Source organism: Oncorhynchus kisutch, linkage group LG12 (genome assembly GCF_002021735.2).
Source record: "Oncorhynchus kisutch isolate 150728-3 linkage group LG12, Okis_V2, whole genome shotgun sequence".
NCBI classification, from domain to species: Eukaryota; Metazoa; Chordata; class Actinopteri; order Salmoniformes; family Salmonidae; genus Oncorhynchus; species Oncorhynchus kisutch.
The window spans coordinates 36,853,399-36,876,602 of NC_034185.2; the positions used below are offsets into that span (position 1 = coordinate 36,853,399).

The 23,204-nt window shown below is 41.9% G+C and overlaps 1 protein-coding gene across 1 annotated transcript in view; it reads left to right on the plus strand.

Annotated features, from left to right (window-relative positions):
* LOC109900947 (MAM domain-containing glycosylphosphatidylinositol anchor protein 2) overlaps positions 1-23,204 on the plus strand; it is a 337,708-nt gene that overhangs the window by 104,767 nt on the left and 209,737 nt on the right. Inside the window, exon 3 of the mRNA XM_020496863.2 lies at positions 18,442-18,616. Within this exon, the coding sequence (XP_020352452.1) occupies positions 18,442-18,616 (175 nt within the window). The remainder of the gene's footprint in view (positions 1-18,441; positions 18,617-23,204) is intronic.

The following is a 23,204-nucleotide window of genomic DNA, read 5'->3' on the forward strand; positions in this document are numbered from 1 at the left end:
CTATCTCCTCCCAGATGTTCTCTTCCCTCTGCTCAGCTGCCAGCTCCATGTGCCTGTCCCCCAAAAATCTTTGGGTTTCTGTGGCCGCGGTCCCCGGCGTCGTCACCATCCTTCTTGCATCTTCTGCGACTCCTGCCAAGGAAGGGTCTCATGTCCTTCCATGATTTCTTCCCAGGTCCAACTTATTTTTCCCATCGTTGCACGCTGCTTGGTCCTTGGTTGGTGGGATATTCTGTCACGGTTGTCATTAAGAACGGCGCAGCGGATGTTGAGTTCCACATATTTATTTAAAATGTGAAACTTAAAGCAAAAACAATAAATCAATAAACTAACAATGAAGCGTGACTACGCGGTGCACAAACACAAAACACAATCAATATCCCACCAAACACAGGTGGGGAAATAGCTACCTAAATATGATCCCCAATCAGAAGCAACGATAAACAGCTGCCTCTAATTGGGAACCACATTAGAACCAACATAGAAATAGATATACTAGATCACCCCCTAGTCACGCCCTGACCTACTACACCATAGAGAACCAAGGGCTCTCTATGGTCAGGGCGTGACACAAATTTGCCTTATACGCATCATGAGGTTAGAGTTAGAGTAATCAAGGTGACAGAAAATGTCACATTCAATACCGCCTTGCACACTCTTGCCTGCATCTAGCTGATCTGAAGTGTAATCATTAGTCCAAACACCCACCACTCTCTAAAACAAGAGTTTATATTGGACAAATTGAGGTAGGTCCAATAGAAGTGTTTTGCAACAGAATCGGCAGAATGAATATACCCCTGATCACCCGCACACACAGTGCACTTTCATAGCAGCCACACACAACGACATCACTTTGCTCGTTGCATGACGCCTTCTTGCATCTATGCTCTCTCTTCTTCTCACCTTGTCCCTTCACTTGTGGACTTCAGTGCACAACACAACAGCTGTCTGTGACAAGGTGCAAAAACCTCTTCAAGCCAAACCTTCATATCATAACCGCTAACATTAAACAGTCTACGTCATTGTCACCATATTAACATTATAGAAAGCAAACTAGAATTAACGCATTAGTAAACCCACAATTCAATGAATGTGTAGAATCATGCAGTGTACAATGCAAGCAGTTTATCAGTTACACCGGCGGGCCCTGGAGGCAATATATTAATTAAACCAAAAGCTTACCTTGACTTGGAAGAGTTGCAGTGTTGGGTAGCCTTAGCCAGCTAGCTAACATAAATAGTATTCCTCTCTATTTGAGTCAAGTTGTTTAGTAGGCTAAATTAGCCACATTAGCTAAGTAAATGAAAGGTAAAACTAAGAAGAAGAAAAAGCTACTTCTCTCTATCTTTCTTTCTTTCTCTCTCTCCCTCTGCTGCTTCTTCCTACTTTTTGAAGAAATGATTTTGTTCAAAACTGTTCAACTATTGTCTTTCTCTCTCTTTGAGTCAACTACTCACCACACTTTATGCACAACAGTGCTAGCTAGCTGTAGCTTACGCGTTCAGTATTAGATTCATTCTCTGATCCTTTGATTGGATGGACCACATATCAGTTCATACAACAAGAGCTCTAATAGGTTGGAGGACGTCCTCCAGAAGTCCTCATAATTACTCTGTAAGTCTATAGAAGGGGGTGAGAACCATGAGTTTTATTTAAAAAAGGATAACTTTTCCACAATAGCAATTTTTGGAAATTCACTGTGTAGAATGGTCCTCCCCTTCCTCCTCTAAAGAGCCTCCACTGGTATCAGCACCACAGAGCTCTCACTCCACATGTCTCCCCACTAAACCGGCTTATAAAATTAATCCGTCAATTATTGTTGCTCCGTATTGTACTGTGCACCTGCAAATTCCTAATTAAAAGCTGGCAGATCTAATGAGAAGTGTGAAGACAAAACAGCAACCGCGTCTGCCAACTCAACATTGCAACGCAAGTAAGTGAATAAATAACTAAAAACAGGAAACACTGCTGTGTGATATGAATGCAGAGTAAAGAGGGTTGAGCGAGCAGAATGGGTCCTCAGCATCCTAACAAGGAGCTTTTTATCTACGCTCTCCGTGATTCCAACCAATTAAAGTGTTGAGCTCTTGACATCGTCAATCACATGCTTATTCTCACCTGTGACGAGACACCAAGGGCTCGTTCAGATGAGTGCCATGTTACGGAGCGTTCAGATAGTAAGATAGAAGTATGTAGAACAGACACGATTCTCTGCCATGTAAAACATGAATCATGCCAGCTCTGCAATGATGAAGCGATCAATTCAGACACAAACAAATAAATAAATACTACATGTCCATCAATTAAGAAGTACTTCGTGTCCAGCACTGTATTCATTTGCTTGGTTAGACAAATTCAATGTGTATCTGGGGATGGGATTGACTGCCATTTACATTCATTCATATTTAGTTCCCTTTTGATCGATACATTTACGATTCTTTTGTACACGTCCTGTTGATGCAGATGCAGAGAAGGCTATGGATTTTTAGATTCCCTTTGAAAAGGTGAAGGACACTTACATTAGTGAGACACTCGACAGGCGATTCATCTTCTGCTCTCATCCGTGGCGACAACTTGTTCTTTCCACCGTCTTGACTTCCATACTCATAATTAATTTTTTTCTGGGGGGGGGAAAGTGAGAGAGAGAGAAAGGGAGAGAGGGAGAGAGAGAGAGAGAGAGATCAAAGGGCTACATGGCAGTAGCGGGAGAGGCAGGATTTCCTTTGAAAGTGAGTCATTATGAGCCCCAGTCAGATCCCATGGCATGGGAGGAACAGGGCTGTCATTCTGGGCTTAGGGATGGAGCAGCCTGGGTCTCTGGTGGTTCTGGTGTGAGTGAAGGGGGTTGTCGGGACTTATGCTACAAAGTAGATGGGAAGAATAGGGGGTTATTTGGGGGTAGTCTGTACTAGTGTACGAGTCCCGAGGCTGTTGGTAAAACATAAGGGATGTCAGTCCTCATCAAGGATAATTGTAAGTGAATAATAACAATTCATCTTTCCATTAGAATGAAAAATGTATCTTCTGAGCGTGTTCATAATCTTAGCCCCGGGGTGGCTTTGTTTTTCCCCTCCTTCTTCTTCTCCTCCTCCTTAAAGTTCTGTCATTTCTTCTTCCGCATGCTAATTTGACTTGTTCCTCCTCCAAGAGAGGAGCAGACCCGTAGCCCTGAGTACACCACTATTCTAACCTAAGGTTATATGTCGTTTTTAGACAAGAAAAGAAAAGAAAGATACAGTTTTGATTAGGAGGAACCTTCCTCCTGTATTTTTTAATTGCTTGGGTTGGTGTCACGGCTGTCGTAAGGAGAGGACCAAGGTGCAGCGTGGTGAGCGTACATTTTCCTTTTATTGAATACAAATGACGCCAAACAAAACAATAAAAGCAACAAAACAAACTGTGAAGCTCAAAGGCAAAGTGCCCTAAACAAAGTCAACTTCCCACAAAACCAGGTGGGGAAAAAGGGCTACCTAAGTATGGTTCCCAATCAGAGACAACGATAGACCGCTGTCCCTGATTGAGAACCATACCCGGCCAAAACATAGAAATAGAAAATCATAGAAAAACAAAACATAGAATGCCCACCCCAAATCACACCCTGACCAAACCAAAAAGAGACATAAAAAGGATCTCTAAGGTCAGGGCGTGACAGTTGGGTTGAAAGCAAATCTGAAAGGAAAGTGGACAATAAAGTGTTCTTCTAATCTTACTGAAGTTAGCAGTGTTGTGAAAAGCAACTTATAGTTAACTCACATACTCCCTATAAGGTAACACTTTACTTGACATCTAGCGTCAACACGTTATGTCACGGTCATAACCATGTCGTAATATGTCATAACAGTTGACATACCTTGTCATAACCTGTCAGAAATGTGGTCATAACACTGTCATGACACATATATTTAGACCTGTTGTGACATATGGTATATTGCCTTATTTTATGGCTGGTTATGACACCTACATAAGAGTGTCAAAACCTACCACACAAGGCAAAACATTCCATTATTACACCATAGCCTACGTGTCAACAGTATGTTTATGTTATATAATGTTTTCTGAAATTTACCATATTCAATTATCATTGTAATTGCACACAAATTGATGTCAGACATGCACCTACCCCAGAGCTCTGTTGCTGATGACTGGGATGAGTGCAGGAGCAGGACAAGACACTTTTTTGACTGATGACTGATATAAGAACATGTACGTGATAGGCCTATCTGACTTATATGATTCTGATGGTTATAATGCTTCTTGACAGTGTCATAAAGTGTATTTTCTTAGTCCAAGTAAAGTGGCACAGGATGGTCATAACACTTCTTGACTGTGTCATAAAGTGTATTTTCTACAAGTTCTTGAAAATATGCTGAAAAAAACATGGCTGTAAAGAATTCATTACTACAACAACAACAAAGGATTTAAGAAACAAACTTTCAAACCAAAGGAAACATCTTGGCAGGAAAAAAATACAATAAATGTGGGGTTTGACAATCCTATGTAGGTGACATAACCTGTCACACAATAACACAATGCATTGTATGTCACAACAGCTGTAAATATATGGGTCAAGAAAGTGTTATGACTATATTATTACAGGTTATGACAAGTTATGTCAGCTGTTATGACATATTATGATACGGGTACACACCATGTTATAACATGTTATGACGCTAGGTGTCAAATAAAGTGTTACCAAATAAAAGTCTATGTGGAATTGAACCCACAACTACCACTATCCACCAAGCCACTGATCCCTATGGAACTCACTTGACATTGAAGTCTAATCGTCGTTGCGACATTGTGCCATTTGAAGGTCATCTCTATAAAGTCATGTCACAATTCCTGCACTACTTTAATATAAGCATACCTGCAAAGATGACATGTCCTCATTACCAGACAGACCTTGTGTTTCTCCATCAGTAAGAACTACCAGTTCCCTTAGTAATACCTTTACTCAGACTGAGAATTGTGCGGGCCAGTATCACACAAAGCGACTGGTCAACTGCGTACTAAACTGGGCCGTCGTTGACAATTTTCACCAGCGATGAATTATTTTAATGTCTGTCAAGAAGCAACTCTCTCTAAATTACCCACAAACCCCTCAGGCCCTCCCACTGATGGAGGCTTTGGCTCTAGTCCAACCAGGTGGAAGCTTTCTCTCAGCATGGCGCTCTCTGTCCCATGCCACACAGACACACACACAGAAACACATACAGCTAACCTCACGACATGGACACACCTCAGCCTCCTATTATGGGATGCCTGTCAAGTTTAGACCTGTTGGCAGGCAGGAGCATCGCTAGGGCAGGTTCCCATGGAGAGGTCAAAAGGTCATTGGAAGGACTTGTGAGTCAGGGCTGTAAGGAGGAAAGAGATATAGCGATAAGAAGCTGGAGGTGTTGTTTCAAATCTCAAGGGAGGCCAGGTACACTGACTGACTGTCTCTCTCACCCTCTTCCTCTCTTTCTCTCTCTCTCTATCTCTCTGTCTCTCTGTTTCTTTCACCCTTTTCCTCTCTCGCTCTTTCTCTCTCACCCTCTTCCCCTCTCTCTCGCGCTCTTACTCGCTCTCTCCCTCTCGCTCTCTCAATTCAATTCAATTCAAGGGCTTTATTGGCATGGGAAACATGTGTTAACATTGCCAAAGGAAATGAGGTAGATAATATATAAAGTGAATATATAAAGTGAAATAAACAATAAAAATGAACAGTAAACATTACACATACAGAAGTTTCAAAACAATAAAGACATTACAAATGTCATATTATATATATATATATATATACAGTGTTTTAACAATGTACAAATGGTAAAGGACACAAGATAAAATAAGCATAAATATGGGTTGTATTTACAATGGTGTGTGTTCTTCACTGGTTGCCCTTTTCTCACGGCAACAGGTCACAAATCTTGCTGCTGTGATGGCACACTGTGGAATTTCACCCAGTAGATATGGGAGTTTTAAAAAATTGGATTTGTTTTCGAATTCTTTGTGGATCTGTGTAATCTGAGGGAAATATGTCTCTCTAATATGGTCATACAATGGGCAGGAGGTTAGGAAGTGCAGCTCAGTTTCCACCTCATTTTGTGGGCAGTGAGCACATAGCCTGTCTTCTCGTGAGAGCCATGTCTGCCTCTCTCTCGCTCGCTCTCGCTCTCTCTCGCTCTCTCTCTCTGTTTCTTTCACCCTTTTCCTCTCTCTCTCTCTCTTTCTCTATCTCTTGCTCTCTCACTCACTCACTCACTCACTCACTCACTCACTCACTCACTCACTCACTCACTCACTCACTCACTCACTCACTCACTGCCAACCTGTCTAGGGTTTTGATGTACTTTGTAGGCAAACTATGATGCATCATTCCAATAGTCTTCCTTCCCCACTGTTGAAGGCTACTGTAGATACTGTTTGGATATAGGACTATTACTTTAACCGTAATGTGCATTAGCTCTTCAACAGGAATGGCCTTCTGAGGTATGAATGACATGGGTACAGACTGCCAGCTACAAGGGATGTTAGATTAATGTGCCAGACAGCATGTTGGCTTTTATTGTAAACAGGGCTCTGGTCAACATTACTGCACTATGTAGGGAATAGTGTGCCATTTGGGACATAATAATGCACTTTACTGGCTATCACACATACAAAAGCATGCATTCTTACAGCCACTGTGAGATGTAATTCCCATTATAAAGCCATCTCTCTCTCTCCCCTGTCATATCCACTGAAAAGGGCTCTGGCCTGCCTCCACTCTGTACACACACACTGTGTTCGAGGATACAGCCAGACTATATGCCAGCTAAACTGCTGAGCAAACACTCAAACATGCAGGCACACACATATACGCACCCACAAACACACACACACAAACAAACACCACCCAACACCCCCCCCCCCCCATTTCTGCTTCAATTGTCGGCTGGGTCGAGTTCAGACAGGTGGGTGAGAGGGTCAGAGGGTATAAATTGGCCCGGATAGAGTCATGAGTGTCGAGCAGGTTATAGCATCAGTGCTCGGGGGCCAACGGCAATGGAAGAATATAGCTACTGTAGAGATACTGTAGTTTTGGCCCTGGAGTGGGGAGTGTGGCCTTAGCTGCCCCATATTATTCTGGGATACTGTAGAGTAGTGTATACTCATGGAAGGATATAGCTACTGTGGAGATAGTGTAGTTTATCCAGGGGTGAGTTGTGGCCTGGAGTGCAGTGTGTTCCTAGCCACCCCCATTCTCCCTGGGCTATGGTACAGATAGGTTTATTTGAGTCCTATGAATCCCAGTGGGAGTCATCAATAACCACAGGCTTTACAGAGAATTCTTCATTTTTACTATGCAAATTGCAACATTTTTACTATGCAACTGTATTGCATAATGTTACGACTACTGCAGTACTCTGGAACTTTCTGTATAGTCTTTGGTATTTGTGATTCAGGCATGTCACCCTTTGTGAAATGTCATCATTTGGATGATTGGATAGTTGGATCTTTGTCTCTCATTGTTTATGATACCTGTTGATTTTTCATCTGTACATTTTGATTTTATTTTTTTAATAATGCAGATAGATTGTAGTTTCCATCAATGCAATTGTCTGCATCATTTCCAATCCCCCATATTTATTTTAAAAATAGATTTAGATAAAATAGATTTCCCTCAGACCTTTGAGTCTTAGTTGAAATGAACAGTATTCCCCACAGATGTAGGATCTTCATTTGAGCCAGTTTGCAACTCCAGAAAAATAATCCTGCAGCAACAGAAAATGTGAATTATTCAGTGGATTCTAATTAATGGACATTTTTGTAGGGGTTGATTAAAAAAAAATTAAGTGCAAATTACAAACTTCAGAGGCCTTTTTAAACCTCAAATACACTACAAGTTTAACATTTCCTGCAACACAGGAAAGTTCTCATGCAAAAGGTTGATCAAATTAAGATCCTATATCTGTATGTGCAAAAGAATATCGGGTGCCATGGAGTCACACTGTTTATCTCATCAGTCTGTGATATGTAGCCGTAGCTGATTTTCTCTGGTCATTCTATTTTCATACTTGGCCACACTTGGCTGCACAGAGTCCTTATCTGACCTCCTCCCTCGTACCCTCTACAGATCTAAAAGATGGTAGAAAACAGTCAGTTTGGACAGAGAGCATGGGCGGACCATCACTGCTGGGAGTTACTGTTGTATTCAGATACAAGCAAGAATAGCAACTTTACATAAAAGCAAATGTTGATCTCTGTATCAGAATGGCAAAGACAAGACTGACTGACTTACAGGGAGAATAGCATTATCATTGTAATGACTTTCTCTCAATTCTTCTTACCTGCTTATAAACGAGAAAAAAAATGTCATGTTTTCTAATGCTCTTTATCGTGGATATGTAAAGATTGAACTCCTGACCTCCCCGTCTAAGACAATTATACATTGGTAAATTGTTTTGTAACGGATGTCGTCGGGAGAAAGAGAGGAGGACCAAATCGCAGCGTGGTAAGTGTTCATGATGATTTTAATAAAAGAAAGCACTGAACACTGAATCAAAACAAAAAACGATGACGCGTATTTACAAAACCGAAACAGTACCGTGTGGCTCAAACACTCACACGGAAACAAACACGCACAAACCAAAACCGAAACAGTACCGTGTGGCTCAAACACTCACATGGAAACAAACACGCACAAACCAAAACCGAAACAGTACCGTGTGGCTCAAACACTCACACGGAAACAAACACGCACAAACCAAAACCGAAACAGTACCGTGTTGCCCAAACACTCACACGGAAACAAACACGCACAAACCAAAACCGAAACCCAGGCTACCTAAGTATGATTCTCAATCAGGGACAACAATTGACAGCTGCCTCTGATTGAGAACCATACTAGGCCGAACTCAAAAACCAACATAGAAAAACAAACAGACCATACTAAAACACAGACAAAAACAAAGGAACAAAGGTCAGAAGGTGACATGCATATACATTGTTAATTGTATATACATTGTTAATTGTATAATTGTACATTATTTGAGAGAACTACGTGGGTATAAGCAAAAATGTAAACTCATCTTATCCTCTCAGATCTCCAGTGTCTATCTTAGGGCAAGAAAGAGTGTCAAACTGTACTTCCAGGCATACTCTAATTCTTGCAGAATCCTCCAGTGGATATACACAGCTTTCGGAATGTATTCAGACCCCTTGACTTTTTCCCAATTTTGTTACGTTACAACCTTCTTCTAAAATTAACTATATAGTTTTCCCCCCTCATCAATCTACACACAATTCACCATAATCACAAAGCAAAGACAGGTGTTTAGAAATGGTTGCTAATTTACTAAATAAAAAAAAACTGAAATATCAGTATTCAGTATACAGACCCTTTACTCATTGCTTTGCTGAAGCACCTTTGATAGCGATAACAGTATTGAGTCTTCTTGGGAATGACCCTACACACCGGTATTTGCGGAGTTTCTCCCTATTCTTCTCTGCAGATCCTTTCAAGGTCTATCGGGTTGGATGGGGTGCGTTGCAGCACAGCTATTTTCAGGTCTCTCCAGAGATCAATCTTTGTTTCATCAGACCAGAGAATCTTGTTTCTCATTTTTTAAATACATTTTAGAATAAGGCTGTAAACTAACAAAAATGTGGAAAAGGTCAATGGGTCTGAATACTTTCCGAAGGCTCTGTGCATAGCACCCACCCAGATACACAATCTCTAGCATGCAGACGAAGAAAGTAAGGCAAAGACATGAGAGAGAAATGGCCGTGGGGCTCCAGGAAAAACTTCCAAAGCCTCCCAGTCGGTCAGATAATGTGGTCTACCACCATGTGAAACAAACAGTAGCACTTTCCCTTTGAAAACCACAGAGTCTATTTGAATATCCACTTCTTAGTGTCACTCGAACAATACACTTATTGATATTGGCGCTGTGCTGGAACTCAAAAGCTCTTTACACAAATGGCAAAGGAGAGGAAATGAATGGGAGGATATAAGCTGGTAGAATATTGAATTCAGCTGATGTCTTCATAAGCTATCTCTCTGTCTCCCTCTCTTCCTCTCCCTCTCCCTCTCCCTCTCCCCCCCTCTCCCTCCTTCTCCCTCTATCTCTCTCTCTCTCTCTGTCTTTGTTTGCATGATGGGAGATCTGGAGAAGAAGTGGAGGAGAGGAAAGAAGACTTTGGCTCTATCTAATTTATGCTCATAACTTATTTAACTTCTGAGGAGGAGAGGTTGTTTTTATTAATTCACTCTTTCCTTAACTGGCATAATAGGGAACAGATGTACTCAGTGTTTAGTGGCGTAGGCTTGCTGGGCTTCACCATCGATCGCTTGCTGAGTTGAGAGGTTTTTTGGTTCAGTGCTTCTGTATCTACTTGTCACATTTTTTTCTTCTTCCATAAAGCACTTTAGTTTTGACGTTAATATAACCTCTTTAAGTCAGTATGAAGGTCTTGTACACAGAAGAGGTCGTCCCTGTGTGTGTGTGGTTGTGTGTGTGGTTGTGGTTGTGTGTGTGGGCTTCAGGTCAGATCTGTGAGTTATAGTTCAGTTTTAATGCAACGTAGAGACTCTGGTTGTGTGTGTGCGCTTCAGGTCAGATCTGTGAGTTATAGTTCAGTTTTAATGCAACGTAGAGACTCTGGCTAGTTTGGGTGACGTACAGAGAACGGGGCTAGTTTGTGTGACGTACAGAGACCGGGGCTAGTTTGTGTGACGTACAGAGACCGGGGATAGTGTGTGTGACGTACAGAGACCTTGGCTAGTTTGTGTGATGTACAGAGACCGGGGCTAGTTTGTGTGACGTACAGAGACCGGGGCTAGTTTGTGTGACGTACAGAGACTGGGGCTAGTTTGTGTGACGTACAGAGACCGGGGCTAGTTGGTTGGTTCCTCGCCCTCTATGAACAACTGGACTCTTGTCAGGCTAATAATAAACTCCATGGCTCCATCTGAAGACTCTTCTCTCTGTCTCTGCTTCTGGCCCCTGGCTTGGACAAGAGCCTCCAGAGTAAGATGGAATCGTAGGGTTTGAACCTCCTCTGATGCGACCCACACATACACAAAGAAACACACACACACACACACACACACACACACACACACACACACACACACACACACACACACACAAAAGGGGGGTGAGAGTGATACAATATGTTGCCTTGCCTTCCCTCTCTCTCTCTCTCTCTCTCTCTCTCTCTCTGTCACTCTCTTTCCCTCTCTCTCTCTCTCTCTCTCTCTCTCTCTCACTCCCTCTCTTTCACTCCCTCTCTTTCACTCCCTCTCTTTCACTCCCTCTCTTTCTGTCTTTGCATAATGGGAGATCTGGAGAAGAAGTGGAGGAGTGGAATGAAGAAAGGATAGAAGAAAGAAAGAGCCAAAGTTTCTCTGAATTATCTAATTTATGCTCGTAATTTATTTAACTTCTGAGGAGGAGAGATTTTTTTTCTAAACTCATGCTGTCCTTGGCTGGTATAATAGGGAAGAAATGTACTCAGTGTTTAGTGACAAGCTTGCTGGGCTTCACCATTGACAGCTTGCTGAGTTGAGAATTGTTTTTGGTTCAATACTTCTGTATCTACTTGTCTAATGTATGGGGTGTTTGAACCCCCTCTGATGCAACACACACATACTCTAAGAAGAAACAGGGGGATGATAATGATACGATATGCTGCAATGCTCTCTCTCTATCTCTCTCTATATATAGAGAGTGGTTTTTTGACTGTACCAGTCAAAAGTTTGGACACACCTCCTCATTCAATGGTTTTTCTTTCTACATTGTAGAATAATAGTAAAGACATCAAAACTAGCCTCCCTTTACCTGTTATCAAGGCAAAGGGTGGCTACTTTGAAGAATCTCAAATATAAAATTAATCTTGATTTGATGAAACATTTTTTGGTTAGAAAGCAGTAAAAAATAAAGATAATCTCTGGAATGAGTAGGGGTGTCCAAACTCTTGGCTGGTACTGTATACAGTGGGAAGAAAAAGTATGTGAACCCTTTGAAAATACCTGTATTTCTGCATAAATTAGTCATACAATTTGATGTGTTCTTCATCTAGGTCACAACAATAGACAACAATAGACAAACACAGTCTGCTTAAACTTATAACACACAACCAATTATATACGTGTTCATGTCTTTATTGAACACACCGTGTAAACATTCACAGTGCAGGGTGAGAAAAGTATGTGAACCCTTGGATTTAATAACTCGTTGACCCTCCTTTGGCAGCAATAACCTCAACCTCAACCAAACGTTTTCTGTAGTTGCGGATCAGACCTGCACAACGGTCCGGAGGAATTTTGGACATTTCTTCTTTACAAAACTGTTTCAGTTCAGCAATATTCTTGGGATGTCTGGTGTGAACTACTCTCTTGAGGCCATGCCACAGCATCTCAATATGGTTGAGGTCAGGACTCTGACTGGGCCACTCCAGAAGGTGTTTTTTCTTCTATTGAAGCCATTTTGTTGTTGATTTACTTCTGTGTTTTGGGTCGTTGTCCTGTTGCATCACCCAACTTCTGTTGAGCTTCAATTGGCGGACATACAGTTGAAGTCGGAGGTTTAAATATACTTAGGTTGGAGTCATTAAAACTCATTTTTCAACCACTCCACACATTTCTTGTGAAAAAACTATAGTTTTGTGAAGTCGGTTAGGACATCTACATCAAATCCAAATCAAAAACTGAAAAATTGGGCGTGCAAAATTATTCAGACCGCTTTAAGTTAATACTTTGTAGCGCAACCTTTTGCTGCGATTACAGCTGTAAGTCGCTTGGGGTATGTCTCTATCAGTTTTGCACATCGAGAGACTGACATTTTTTCCCATTCCTCCTTGCAAAACAGCTCGAGCTCAGTGAGGTTGGATGGAGAGCATTTGTGAACAGCAGTTTTCAGTTCTTTCCACAGATTCTCGATTGGATTCAGGTCTGGACTTTGACTTGGCCATTCTAACACCTGGATATGTTTATTTTTGAACCATTCCATTGTAGATTTTGCTTTATGTTTTGGATCATTGTCTTGTTGGAAGACAAATCTCCGTCCCAGTCTCAGGTCTTTTGCAGACTCATCAGGTTTTCTTCCAGAATGGTCCTGTATTTGGCTCCATCCATCTTCCCATCAATTTTAACCATCTTCCCTGTACCTGCTGAAGAAAAGCAGGCCCAAACCATGATGCTGCCACCACCATGTTTGACAGTGGGGATGGTGTGTTCATTGTGATGAGCTGTGTTGCTTTTACGCCAAACATAACGTTTTGCATTGTTGCCAAAAAGTTCCGTTTTGGTTTCATCTGACCAGAGCACCTTCTTCCACATGTTTGGTGTGTCTCCCAGGTGGCTTGTGGCAAACTTTTAACGACACTTTTTATGGATATCTTTAAGAAATGGCTTTCTTCTTGCTACTCTTCCATAAAGGCCAAATTTGTGCAATATACGACTGATTGTTGTCCTATGGACAGAGTCTCCCACCTCAGCTGTAGATCTCTGCAGTTCATCTAAAGTGATCATGGGCCTCTTGGCTGCATCTCTGATCAGTCTTCTCCTTGTATGAGCTGAAAGTTTAGAGGGACGGCCAGGTCTTGGTAGATTTGCAGTGGTCTGATACTCCTTCCATTTCAATATTATCGCTTGCACAGTGCTCCTTGGGATGTTTAAAGCTTGGGAAATCTTTTTGTATCCACATCCGGCTTTAAACTTCTCCATAACAGTATCTCGGACCTGCCTGGTGTGTTCCTTGTTCTTCATGATGCTCTCTGCGCTTTTAATGGACCTCTGAGACTATCACAGTGCAGGTGCATTTATACGGAGACTTGATTACACACAGGTGGATTGTATTTATCATCATTAGTCATTTAGGTCAACATTGGATCATTCAGAGATCCTCACTGAACTTCTGGAGAGAGTTTGCTGCACTGAAAGTAAAGGGAATGAATAATTTTGCACGCCCAATTTTTCAGTTTTTGATTTGTTAAAAAAGTTTGAAATATCCAATAAATGTCGTTCCACTTCATGATTGTGTCCCACTTGTTGTTGATTCTTCACAAAAAAATACAGTTTTATATCTTTATGTTTGAAGCCTGAAATGTGGCAAAAGGTCGCAAAGTTCAAGGGGGCCGAATACTTTCGCAAGGCACTGTAGAAGTGTTGAGCCATAATGACCATCGTTATGTTTTGAGGAAAAAGGGGGAGGCTTGCAAGCCAAAGAACACCATCCCAACCGTGAAGCACAGGGGTGGCAGCATCATGTTGTGGGTGTGCTTTGCTGCAGGAGGGACTGGTGTACTTCACAAAATAGATGGCATCATGAGGCAGGAACATTGTGTGGATACATTGGAGCAACATCTCAAGACATCAGTCAGAACGTTAAAGCTTGGTCGCAAATGGGTCTTCCAAATGGACAATGACCCCAAGCATACTTCCAAAGTTGTGTCAAAATGGCTTAAGGACAACAAAGCCAAGGTATTTGGGTGGTCATCACAAAGCCCTGACCTCAATCCCATAGAGAATTTGTGGGCAGAACTGAAAAAGCTTGTGCGAGCAAGGAGGCCTTACAATCCTGACTCAGTTACACCAGCTCTGTCAGGAGGAATGGGCCAAAATTCACCCAACTTATTGTGGGAAGCTTGTGGAAGGCTACCCGACACGTATGACCCAAGTTAAACAATTTAAAGGCAATGCTACCAAATACTAATTGAGTGTCTGTAAACTTCTGACCCACTGGGAATGTGATAAAAGAAATAAAAGCTGAAATAAATAATTCTCTCTACTACTATTCTGACATTTCACATTCTTAAAATAAAGTGGTGATCCTAACTGACCTAAGACAGGGACTTTTTTCAGGAATTGTGAGACACTAAGTTTAAATGTATTTGGCTAAGGTGTATGTAAACGTTCAACTTCAACTATATATTTCCCAGTGTGTAAGTTTAACATAGGATAAGACCCACATCCAATACAACAGAACAGCTATCTCTCCGACACCAACCAAACCCAAGCCTTGTGTGATAATATCCTATGCTATCACCATCAAATGGGATGCTATCAGTCTCCAATACGATGCTATCGCTAGCCAATGCAGTGATATCAAATTCCAATGCCCTGCTGCTTGTCTTCTGCTCACTCAAACAGCAGAGATATGTGTTGGCTTTGGAGGCAAAGCAAGGCCAATATGTGTGAGTGAGTGTGTGCATGTGCACGCAGCAACTACAGATGTCGGATGTTAACTTTAGCCAGTTTGCTACAGCAGGAAAATAATCCTGCAGCTACAGGAAATGTGAACTATTATGTGGATTACAGTATATATAATTAATATACACTGCTCAAAAAAATAAAGGGAACACTTAAACAACACAATGTAACTCCAAGTCAATCACACTTCTGTGAAATCAAACTGTCCACTTAGGAAGCAACACTGATTGGCAATACATTTCACAGGTGGAAATTATAGGCATTTAGCAAGACACCCCCAATAAAGGAGTAGTTCTGCAGGTGGAGACCACAGACCCACAGACCACTTCTCAGTTCCTATGCTTCCTGGCTGATGTTTTGGTCACTTGAATGCTGGCGGTGCTTTCACTCTAGTGGTAGCATAAGACGGAGTCTACAACCCACACAAGTGGCTCAGGTAGTGCATCCAGGATGGCACATCAATGCGAGATGTGGCAAGAAGGTTTGCTGTGTCTGTCAGCGTAGTGTCCAGAGCATGGAGGCGCTACCAGGAGACAAGCCAGTACATCAGCAGACGTGGAGGAGGCCGTAGGAGGGCAACAACCCAGCAGTAGGACCGCTACCTCCGCCTTTGTGCAAGGAGGAGCCCAACACCGTGCAGGACGTTTGGCATTTGCCAGAGAACACCAAGATTGGCAAATTCGCCACTGGCGCCCTGTGCACTTCACAGATGATAGCAGGTTCACACTGAGCACATGTGACAGACGTGACAGTCTGGAGACGCTGTGGAGAACGTTCTGCTGCCTGCAACATCCTCCAGCATGACCGGTTTGGCGGTGGGTCAGTCATGGTGTGGAGTGGCATTTCTTTGGGGGGCCGCACACAGTGCTCGCCAGAGGTAGCCTGACTGCCATTAGGTACCGAGATGAGATCCTCAGACCCCTTGTGAGACCATATGCTGGTGTGGTTGGCCCTGGGTTCCTCCTAATGCAAGACAATGCTATACCTCATGTGTCTGGAGTGTGTCAGCAGTTCCTGCAAGAGGAAGGCATTGATGCTATGGACTGGCCTGCCCGTTCCCCAGACCTGAATCCATTTGAGCACATCTGGGACATCATGTCTCGCTCCATCCACCAACGCCACGTTGCACCATAGACTGTCCAGGAGTTGGTGGATGCTTTAGTCCAGGTCTGGGAGGAGATCCCTCAGGAGACCATCCGCCACTTCATCAGGAGCATGCCCAGGCGTTGTAGGGAGGTCATACAGGCACGTGGAGGCCACACACACTACTGAGCCTCATTTTGACTTGTTTTAAGGACATTACATCAAAGTTGGATCAGCCTGTAGTGTGGTTTTCCACTTTCATTTTGAGTGTGACTCCAAATCCAGACCTCCATGGGTGGATAAATTTGATTTCCATTGATAATTTTTGTGTGATTTTGTTGTCAGCACATTCAACTATGTAAAGAAAAAAGTATTTCATTCATTCAGATCTAGGATGTGTTATTTTAGTGTTCCCTTTATTTTTTTGAGCAGTGTATATAATTCATTAATGGATATTTTTGTAGGGGTTGATATATTTTTTGTGATGGAAAATCAGGTCTGAAATGTCAATTTCACGTATACTCCCTCTCTGGTGCTGGAGGTCTACAGGCTGATCATTATTACGCACACCTGTCACCATCGTTACGCGCAACTGCGCCACATCAGACTCACCTGGACTCCCATCACCTTCCTGATTACCGTCCCTATATGTGTCACTCCCTTTGGTTGTTTCCCTTGTTTCTGTACATGTTCTGTTGTTGTTTCATGTCTGTACACTTCTCGTGTTTCTTGTTTTGTCCATGTTCGTTTCTATATTAAAGGATTTCACTCCCTGAACTTGCTTCCTGACTCCGAACGTACATATTACAGGAAGCATTTTTAAACCTCAAATAAACTACACGTTTTACACTTATTGGAAAGTTTTCCTGCGACAGCGGGATCAGATCCTACATCTGTACATCACCTATTAGGATACACAAGCGCAAAGCAAAATGCATTGCTGTCTAGCCATAAATCGACAGTATACTATGACAAATGATTGAACCGTTGTTACTGATCAAAATCTTAGAGGAACCTTGACAAAGTACAAACTTAATTAGCATAGGCTTGTCATTGAGAAAGGTAGACACAGGGATACCTGGCTCCCTGTAGAGGAAAGGCTGGGCAGTCACTGCACCGCGGCAGAAAATGACACAGAGCTACATTTCCTGACAAAATTGCAAAAATATAAAGCAATTAGAGAGTTTTATTTCCCCAAATGTGAAATGGTTATTGAAGGTTTCCAAGACCTCTCTGATGAGAAGAGATTACCCATCCTGTTGGGGGAGGATGCAGAGAGCTGTGGGTTGGCAGCGCACTACATTGCTGCCTGCCATAAAATGAGGGATTGTGTCTGACAGATCAACCAACCTGCACATGTCTTTGTGTTATTTGCCTATTTATTTACTGATTTTCTTACTGATTTCCAATACAAACTACCCTTGATTATTGCTGTTACTGATTGTCCTGTTCGTGACAATGTTGATTCTCATGATGTTACTGATCTTGTTAATGAATAATTCCATTTCCGAAGTACGCTTCGGCAATATGTACGTCATTACGTCACGCAAATAAAGCAAGTGAAATTGAGCGAGAGAGAAAGAGAGAAAGAAAAAGAGAGAGAGAGAGAGAGAGAGAGATACATGATGGAGGGTCAATTCCACCTCCATGTTGTAGACCAGAGGAAGAGACTGAACGCTAGTTCCCCTTTCATCACCACCCCCTGCTACATGGTTAAGGTTGTTGCACCAGTTAGTGAAAGACGGTGAAGCTGTGAATGAGGGTTTATCAGATGGAGATATCAGATCTCCTTTGAGGATGGTAAGAGTCGGTCACAATACATTGGGTGATAAAGTGTGGTTGTAATAAACAAAAGGAAATTGGTAGAGAGTAGGGACTCACCTTTCCAGGGTTGATGGAGGTTAACGATGCCCAGTAACCTGATAAAGACCAGGATGGGTTCCAAACATTGTAACTCTAGCTAGCGAGATGTTTTATTTTTTATTCAGCAAACAGTGAGCAGACATTCGCTTTCTTTTCGTTGCTATTTCCTTTATATTTTCTTCATATCCAGGCCTTGTGCCACAACTACCCCTTTAATAACCATGGAAGACATTCATCAGTGGCCTATGCACCTTGATTAAAGAAGCCAAGGGCTTTATGTCAATTAAGTCATCTAACCAACCACGTGTCCTACACAGATCCGATGGACCAAGACAGCGGGCAGCGTGTCGGATCGCTTCCAGGACTCCAGCGTGTTTAACGAGACGCTGCACATCTCCAAGATCCAGAGACACCAGGGAGGGCGCTACTACTGCAAGGCTGAGAACGGCCTGGGCTCCCCGGCCATCAAGTCCATACGGGTCGACGTCTACTGTAAGTACTGTACATTACCTTCGGACACAGTGGTTGCATCAAGGTTGTTTTCTTTTTATTTCCATGTACTTTCTCAATGTAATAACATTGCATAAAATTCAACGTGGCTAATTAGTATACCGTTCCCTTTTTGATTTTAGAGCTGCAAAACTTTTTGGGCGACTCGACCAAATACACATAGAAATTAGTGTTATTGATCTGCCATTCTCATTGAAAGCAAATCTAAGAAGTGGTAGATCGGTTCTATATGCGCTATTTCAATGCTTCCCTTAAGTTTTGATTTTGCTTCTTTTACTTTCGGGTTTTGTTTACCAATTTTAAACAGCTGAAAACACAACATTTTTGCTTATGGAAAAGATATTTCACTGCGGTTTAGATGGTACAATGATGCTCTATACTACACTTGCTTGTTTTGTCACATAAACTGAGATTAGGAAAACTATTCGAATTTTAACAACCAGGAAATGGCGGAGTGATTTCTGCATAGTTCATCTTTAAACTAGAATTCAACCATAAGTTAACGATAAACTTTTAAGGTTTGGTTTATTCCAATTGTTGCACAATTCAATCAAATGTCAGTCAATACTACATGTTTAATTGGGGCCCTATCTGGACATCTTGTGTCTGTGTGTGTGGAGGGAGGGGGGGGGGGGGCTGTACAGGAGACAACACAGTATAAACAACCCTTTCCAGTGGCTTCCACCCTCGTCAACCTAGCCATTAAACAATAGTGAGGTCTAATTGGAGTTGTCTGGGGCACCTACTTTACTTCAGCTGCAACCAACAACTCCTCAGACGTGCACTTAAATGGAGGACGGTTTGTCTCACCTGAACCCTAGACAAGCAAACATTATATAGCTCCCAGCCAGAACCTCCCCAGATCTACCACTCTGTGACACAAGCACATTAAACCAGCACTTTCCCTTCCGTAACATCATCGCAAGCGATAAACCTTTTGGCCTGTGTTCTCCTCTTCTCCCACTCTCTCTGTGGCAGAACACAGAGCAGTCTGCAGTCCTGTCTCAGTCTTTCCTCTCTGCCTCCCGTCTGTCTCCACCTCTCGTTGGCCTCTGCCTCTGTCTCTTCCTCTGCCTTCGCCTCTCCTCTCTTCTCTTCTCCTTGGTCAGGCAGGGGTTACCAAAGTAAGTGGAATCGCTTTCATCTGACATCTAAAGCCTCTGCTCCATCTGCCAGTGACTCCTGTCGGTCCATCACGACATTTCGGGTCTGTCTGTGTGGCTGGTGGTTAGCCTCACCGCCCGCCAAGGCTCTTTCTCTGCCTGCTCTTGCTTTCTCTCTCTCTGATCTCTCTTTCTCTCTCTCTTTGCTATCTCTCTCTCTCTCTCTTTCTGCCTTTCCCTCTGTCTCCGTTCTCTCTCTCTCTCACTCTCTCTCTCCCTGCCTCCTGGTCCCTGGTTGTCTGTGTGGCTCTCAGCCCTTGTACCTATTTATCAGTACTGACTTGAGCAGGGGCTGTGGAATATAGAATGGTTAGAAAGCTTGGAACTTGGAGGAAGGAGGGGGAAGAGGAGTATTTTACTCTCTCCTTGTCTCCTTTCCTTCATCTGCACTGGACTGCCATATTGGCTTTGTGGTGGATGTATACTAGACATTTGCTTTCTCCTTTTCAGTTCTTCCACACTGTTAACTGTAAACAACGGACCCTGGACGGACAGTAACTAACATCCCAGTGTCACTGTTTTTAGCTTGATAACCGTATGATTAATAGAGTTGACCAGTGGCTCTCTGGGTTGCCATGGCTAGGGCTGTGGCGGTCATGACATTTTGTCAGCAGGTTATTGTCATGCAAAAGTCTGCCGGGTCTCACGGTAATTGACCATCAACATAAACATGATTAGCATCTCCAGGCTCCACTCATACAAGCAGCATATAAGCCTCTGATGTGGCCTTTGGAACACCTACATTTGAAACATGTTGAATAAATCAATTGAATATACAACATGACAATAAATACATTATTTTTGTTAGGTGGGCCTAAATAAACATTATGATATGTAGAAAATGTATTTCAGAGGAACAGAATATAAATTGGCCTATAAATGTGATCTGGCTGTGCTCCGTGCCATAGACTGTAGGCTTGTTCATTTATCAGACAGGATATGCTTGTAAGTCCTGTGCCATTAATTTATATTGTATGATTTTATAGTAAGAAGAATATATAGTTTAACTTAGCTGAATAAAATATAATGGATATTTGTCCCATTCAGAAGCAAGAGTGCACACATATGAAGTTGAAGTGGCTATGTTGAGCGTAAAAGTGATCATTTGAAACGGGTCCTATATGCTAGATTTAGAGGTATTTGGCAACTTTAGTTGTGAATTATACAAACCTTAGAACGTCTTAGAAGTCAATAGATTTATGGGCTGCATGATGTGACTATAAGCTATTTCTTACGCTCTGTTCCTTGCCTCATGCTGTACACGCTGTTCTCTCATCAAGTGATAATTTTTTCACCCATCAAACTATTCTCAATTTAATCTTGTCTTTACTAATATGTCAAATAGATTTAGAATGGCCCATGATCACATGGACAGGAACAGGGGCAGGGGAAAAAAATACATGTCATCCCTATGCACTGGAATAGTGAATTGAGGCTGCTTTCCAGCTGGTACGTTTTTCACTCATGTTGGGTAGGCTACTCCGGTAATTTCGCTGCATCACAGGTGATATTCTGCCCAAACTCTGTATGCCATGGGCTCTCCAATCCTGTTCCTGCTGCTACCCCGTGCTTACCTGTGCTTAATTTGGGAAATCAAGGGAAATCTGTTTGGGAACATCGATAGTGACGTTTTCACAACAAAACGTATTTCATTAAACTGTTGACAGCACCTCTCTCTGCGTGCTGGAGAAAGGAATGAAAGAGAGACGGGAGAACATAGAAACTCATGGTGGTGAGATATTCTGTATAGCTAAAGGTAATGTGTCAATCTGTTAATTAGGAAAATTAAAAAAGGCCCTATTACTAGGCTGTTCAACATCTATAAAAGATTATTGTAGGCTAAATCTGAATTGGTTTAATTTAGACTAGACCAATTATGTACCAAAGATGTCTTAAATCAGTATTTTTAAAATGTTTTTCTGTCATGTTTTATATGCAGTTGGCTATGTGTTGTATAACGGAATAATCATTATTTTAATTCAGGTTTTTTTTCGGGCTTGGGCTCATTTATAGGCCTATGCTTATGCGTAAGCACTAATATGCTAATATGGGTGTTTTGAATGAACCTTTACTGGATCAGTGTCCCGAAATCGTGACATTTGCTGCTCAATATGCGATATTTGACTAGAATGACGTTGTAAACAAAAGCCAACTTTCCGGGACAGAGACATGTCTTATATGGTCAAAAAGCTTAAGTGACTGTTAAGCTATCAGCGGTGTCCAATTTACAGTATCTATTACAGCAGAAAAAAATACCATGCTATTGTTTGAGGATAGTGCACAACAACAAAACACTTTTATCCAGGCAACTGGTTTGATACATTCACCTCTGACTGTAAATCATGTACTTACATTCAGTAATCTTTCTCTGATTTGTCATCCTGATGTTCCCAGAAATAAATGTAGCATCGTTTTTTGATAAAATCAATTTTCATATCCTAACTCAATCCATGTTGTGTACAGTGTTTTGCATGAATTCCAACTCTTTCAACTTGCAGCAAAACAATTAATGAAATCTAATCCGCTAAACCTTGTCTCGCCCAGTCAAGTTTAGTTTTTGCGCAATCCTTAGACACTTTAGACGACAACCAAACCTTGTGTAGCCAATATGTAATGTAGAATGATGAAACAACACGTCAATTAGCACATGAAGGTCAGCCATCATTATGCACCAATGAGACGGGTGGTGTTCACTTGATAGACAGTGTCTTGGTCCAATGAGCTTTACATGAGTATGTGATGGCGCTTTGTAGGACTAACGGCTATTGTCCTATGGCTGCGAGCAACACGATTCATTCTCCATTGAAAATCCACCGGACGCAGAGGAATGGAAAAATGTTAAAACTGAAAAAGTACAACATGGCTAACAAGAGTATAAACATTTGGATGAGATTATTGCAGAAATTGACCAGGAGAGTGACACAAGGAGTCCTTGTGAGAGATTGGAAGGAGAATGTACTTTTAGATCAGTAAGTAAAATATGTTTTTGCTTGTCGTACTAATCCAGTTGTTTAAATGGTTGCATATTAATTTAAAGTAAATTTAAAGTAAAGTCTTTGATTTCTATATATATAAATACAACATATAGACCTGAGGCATACAATATTTAAGTATAGGCTATGTGTATGTTATGTTGGCTATGACATGTTCTGGCTGTGGTTTTTGAGCATCTTGTTGCCTATTGGTCCACATATTTCATTATAGTGATTGTGTTCTACATACTTTATAGAATATATGTTTATAGATATGTGTATCACGTTTGAAGGTAAGACCCAGGTGCAGACAATGTTGAAGTAACAAAAGTTGACGGCAGGGGATAGTCAGATATGATTTTAACTAAAATGTAGGACAAAAACGGAGGGTACGGGGCAGCAGAGGACGAACAACAGAGGGGCTAATTATCTTGG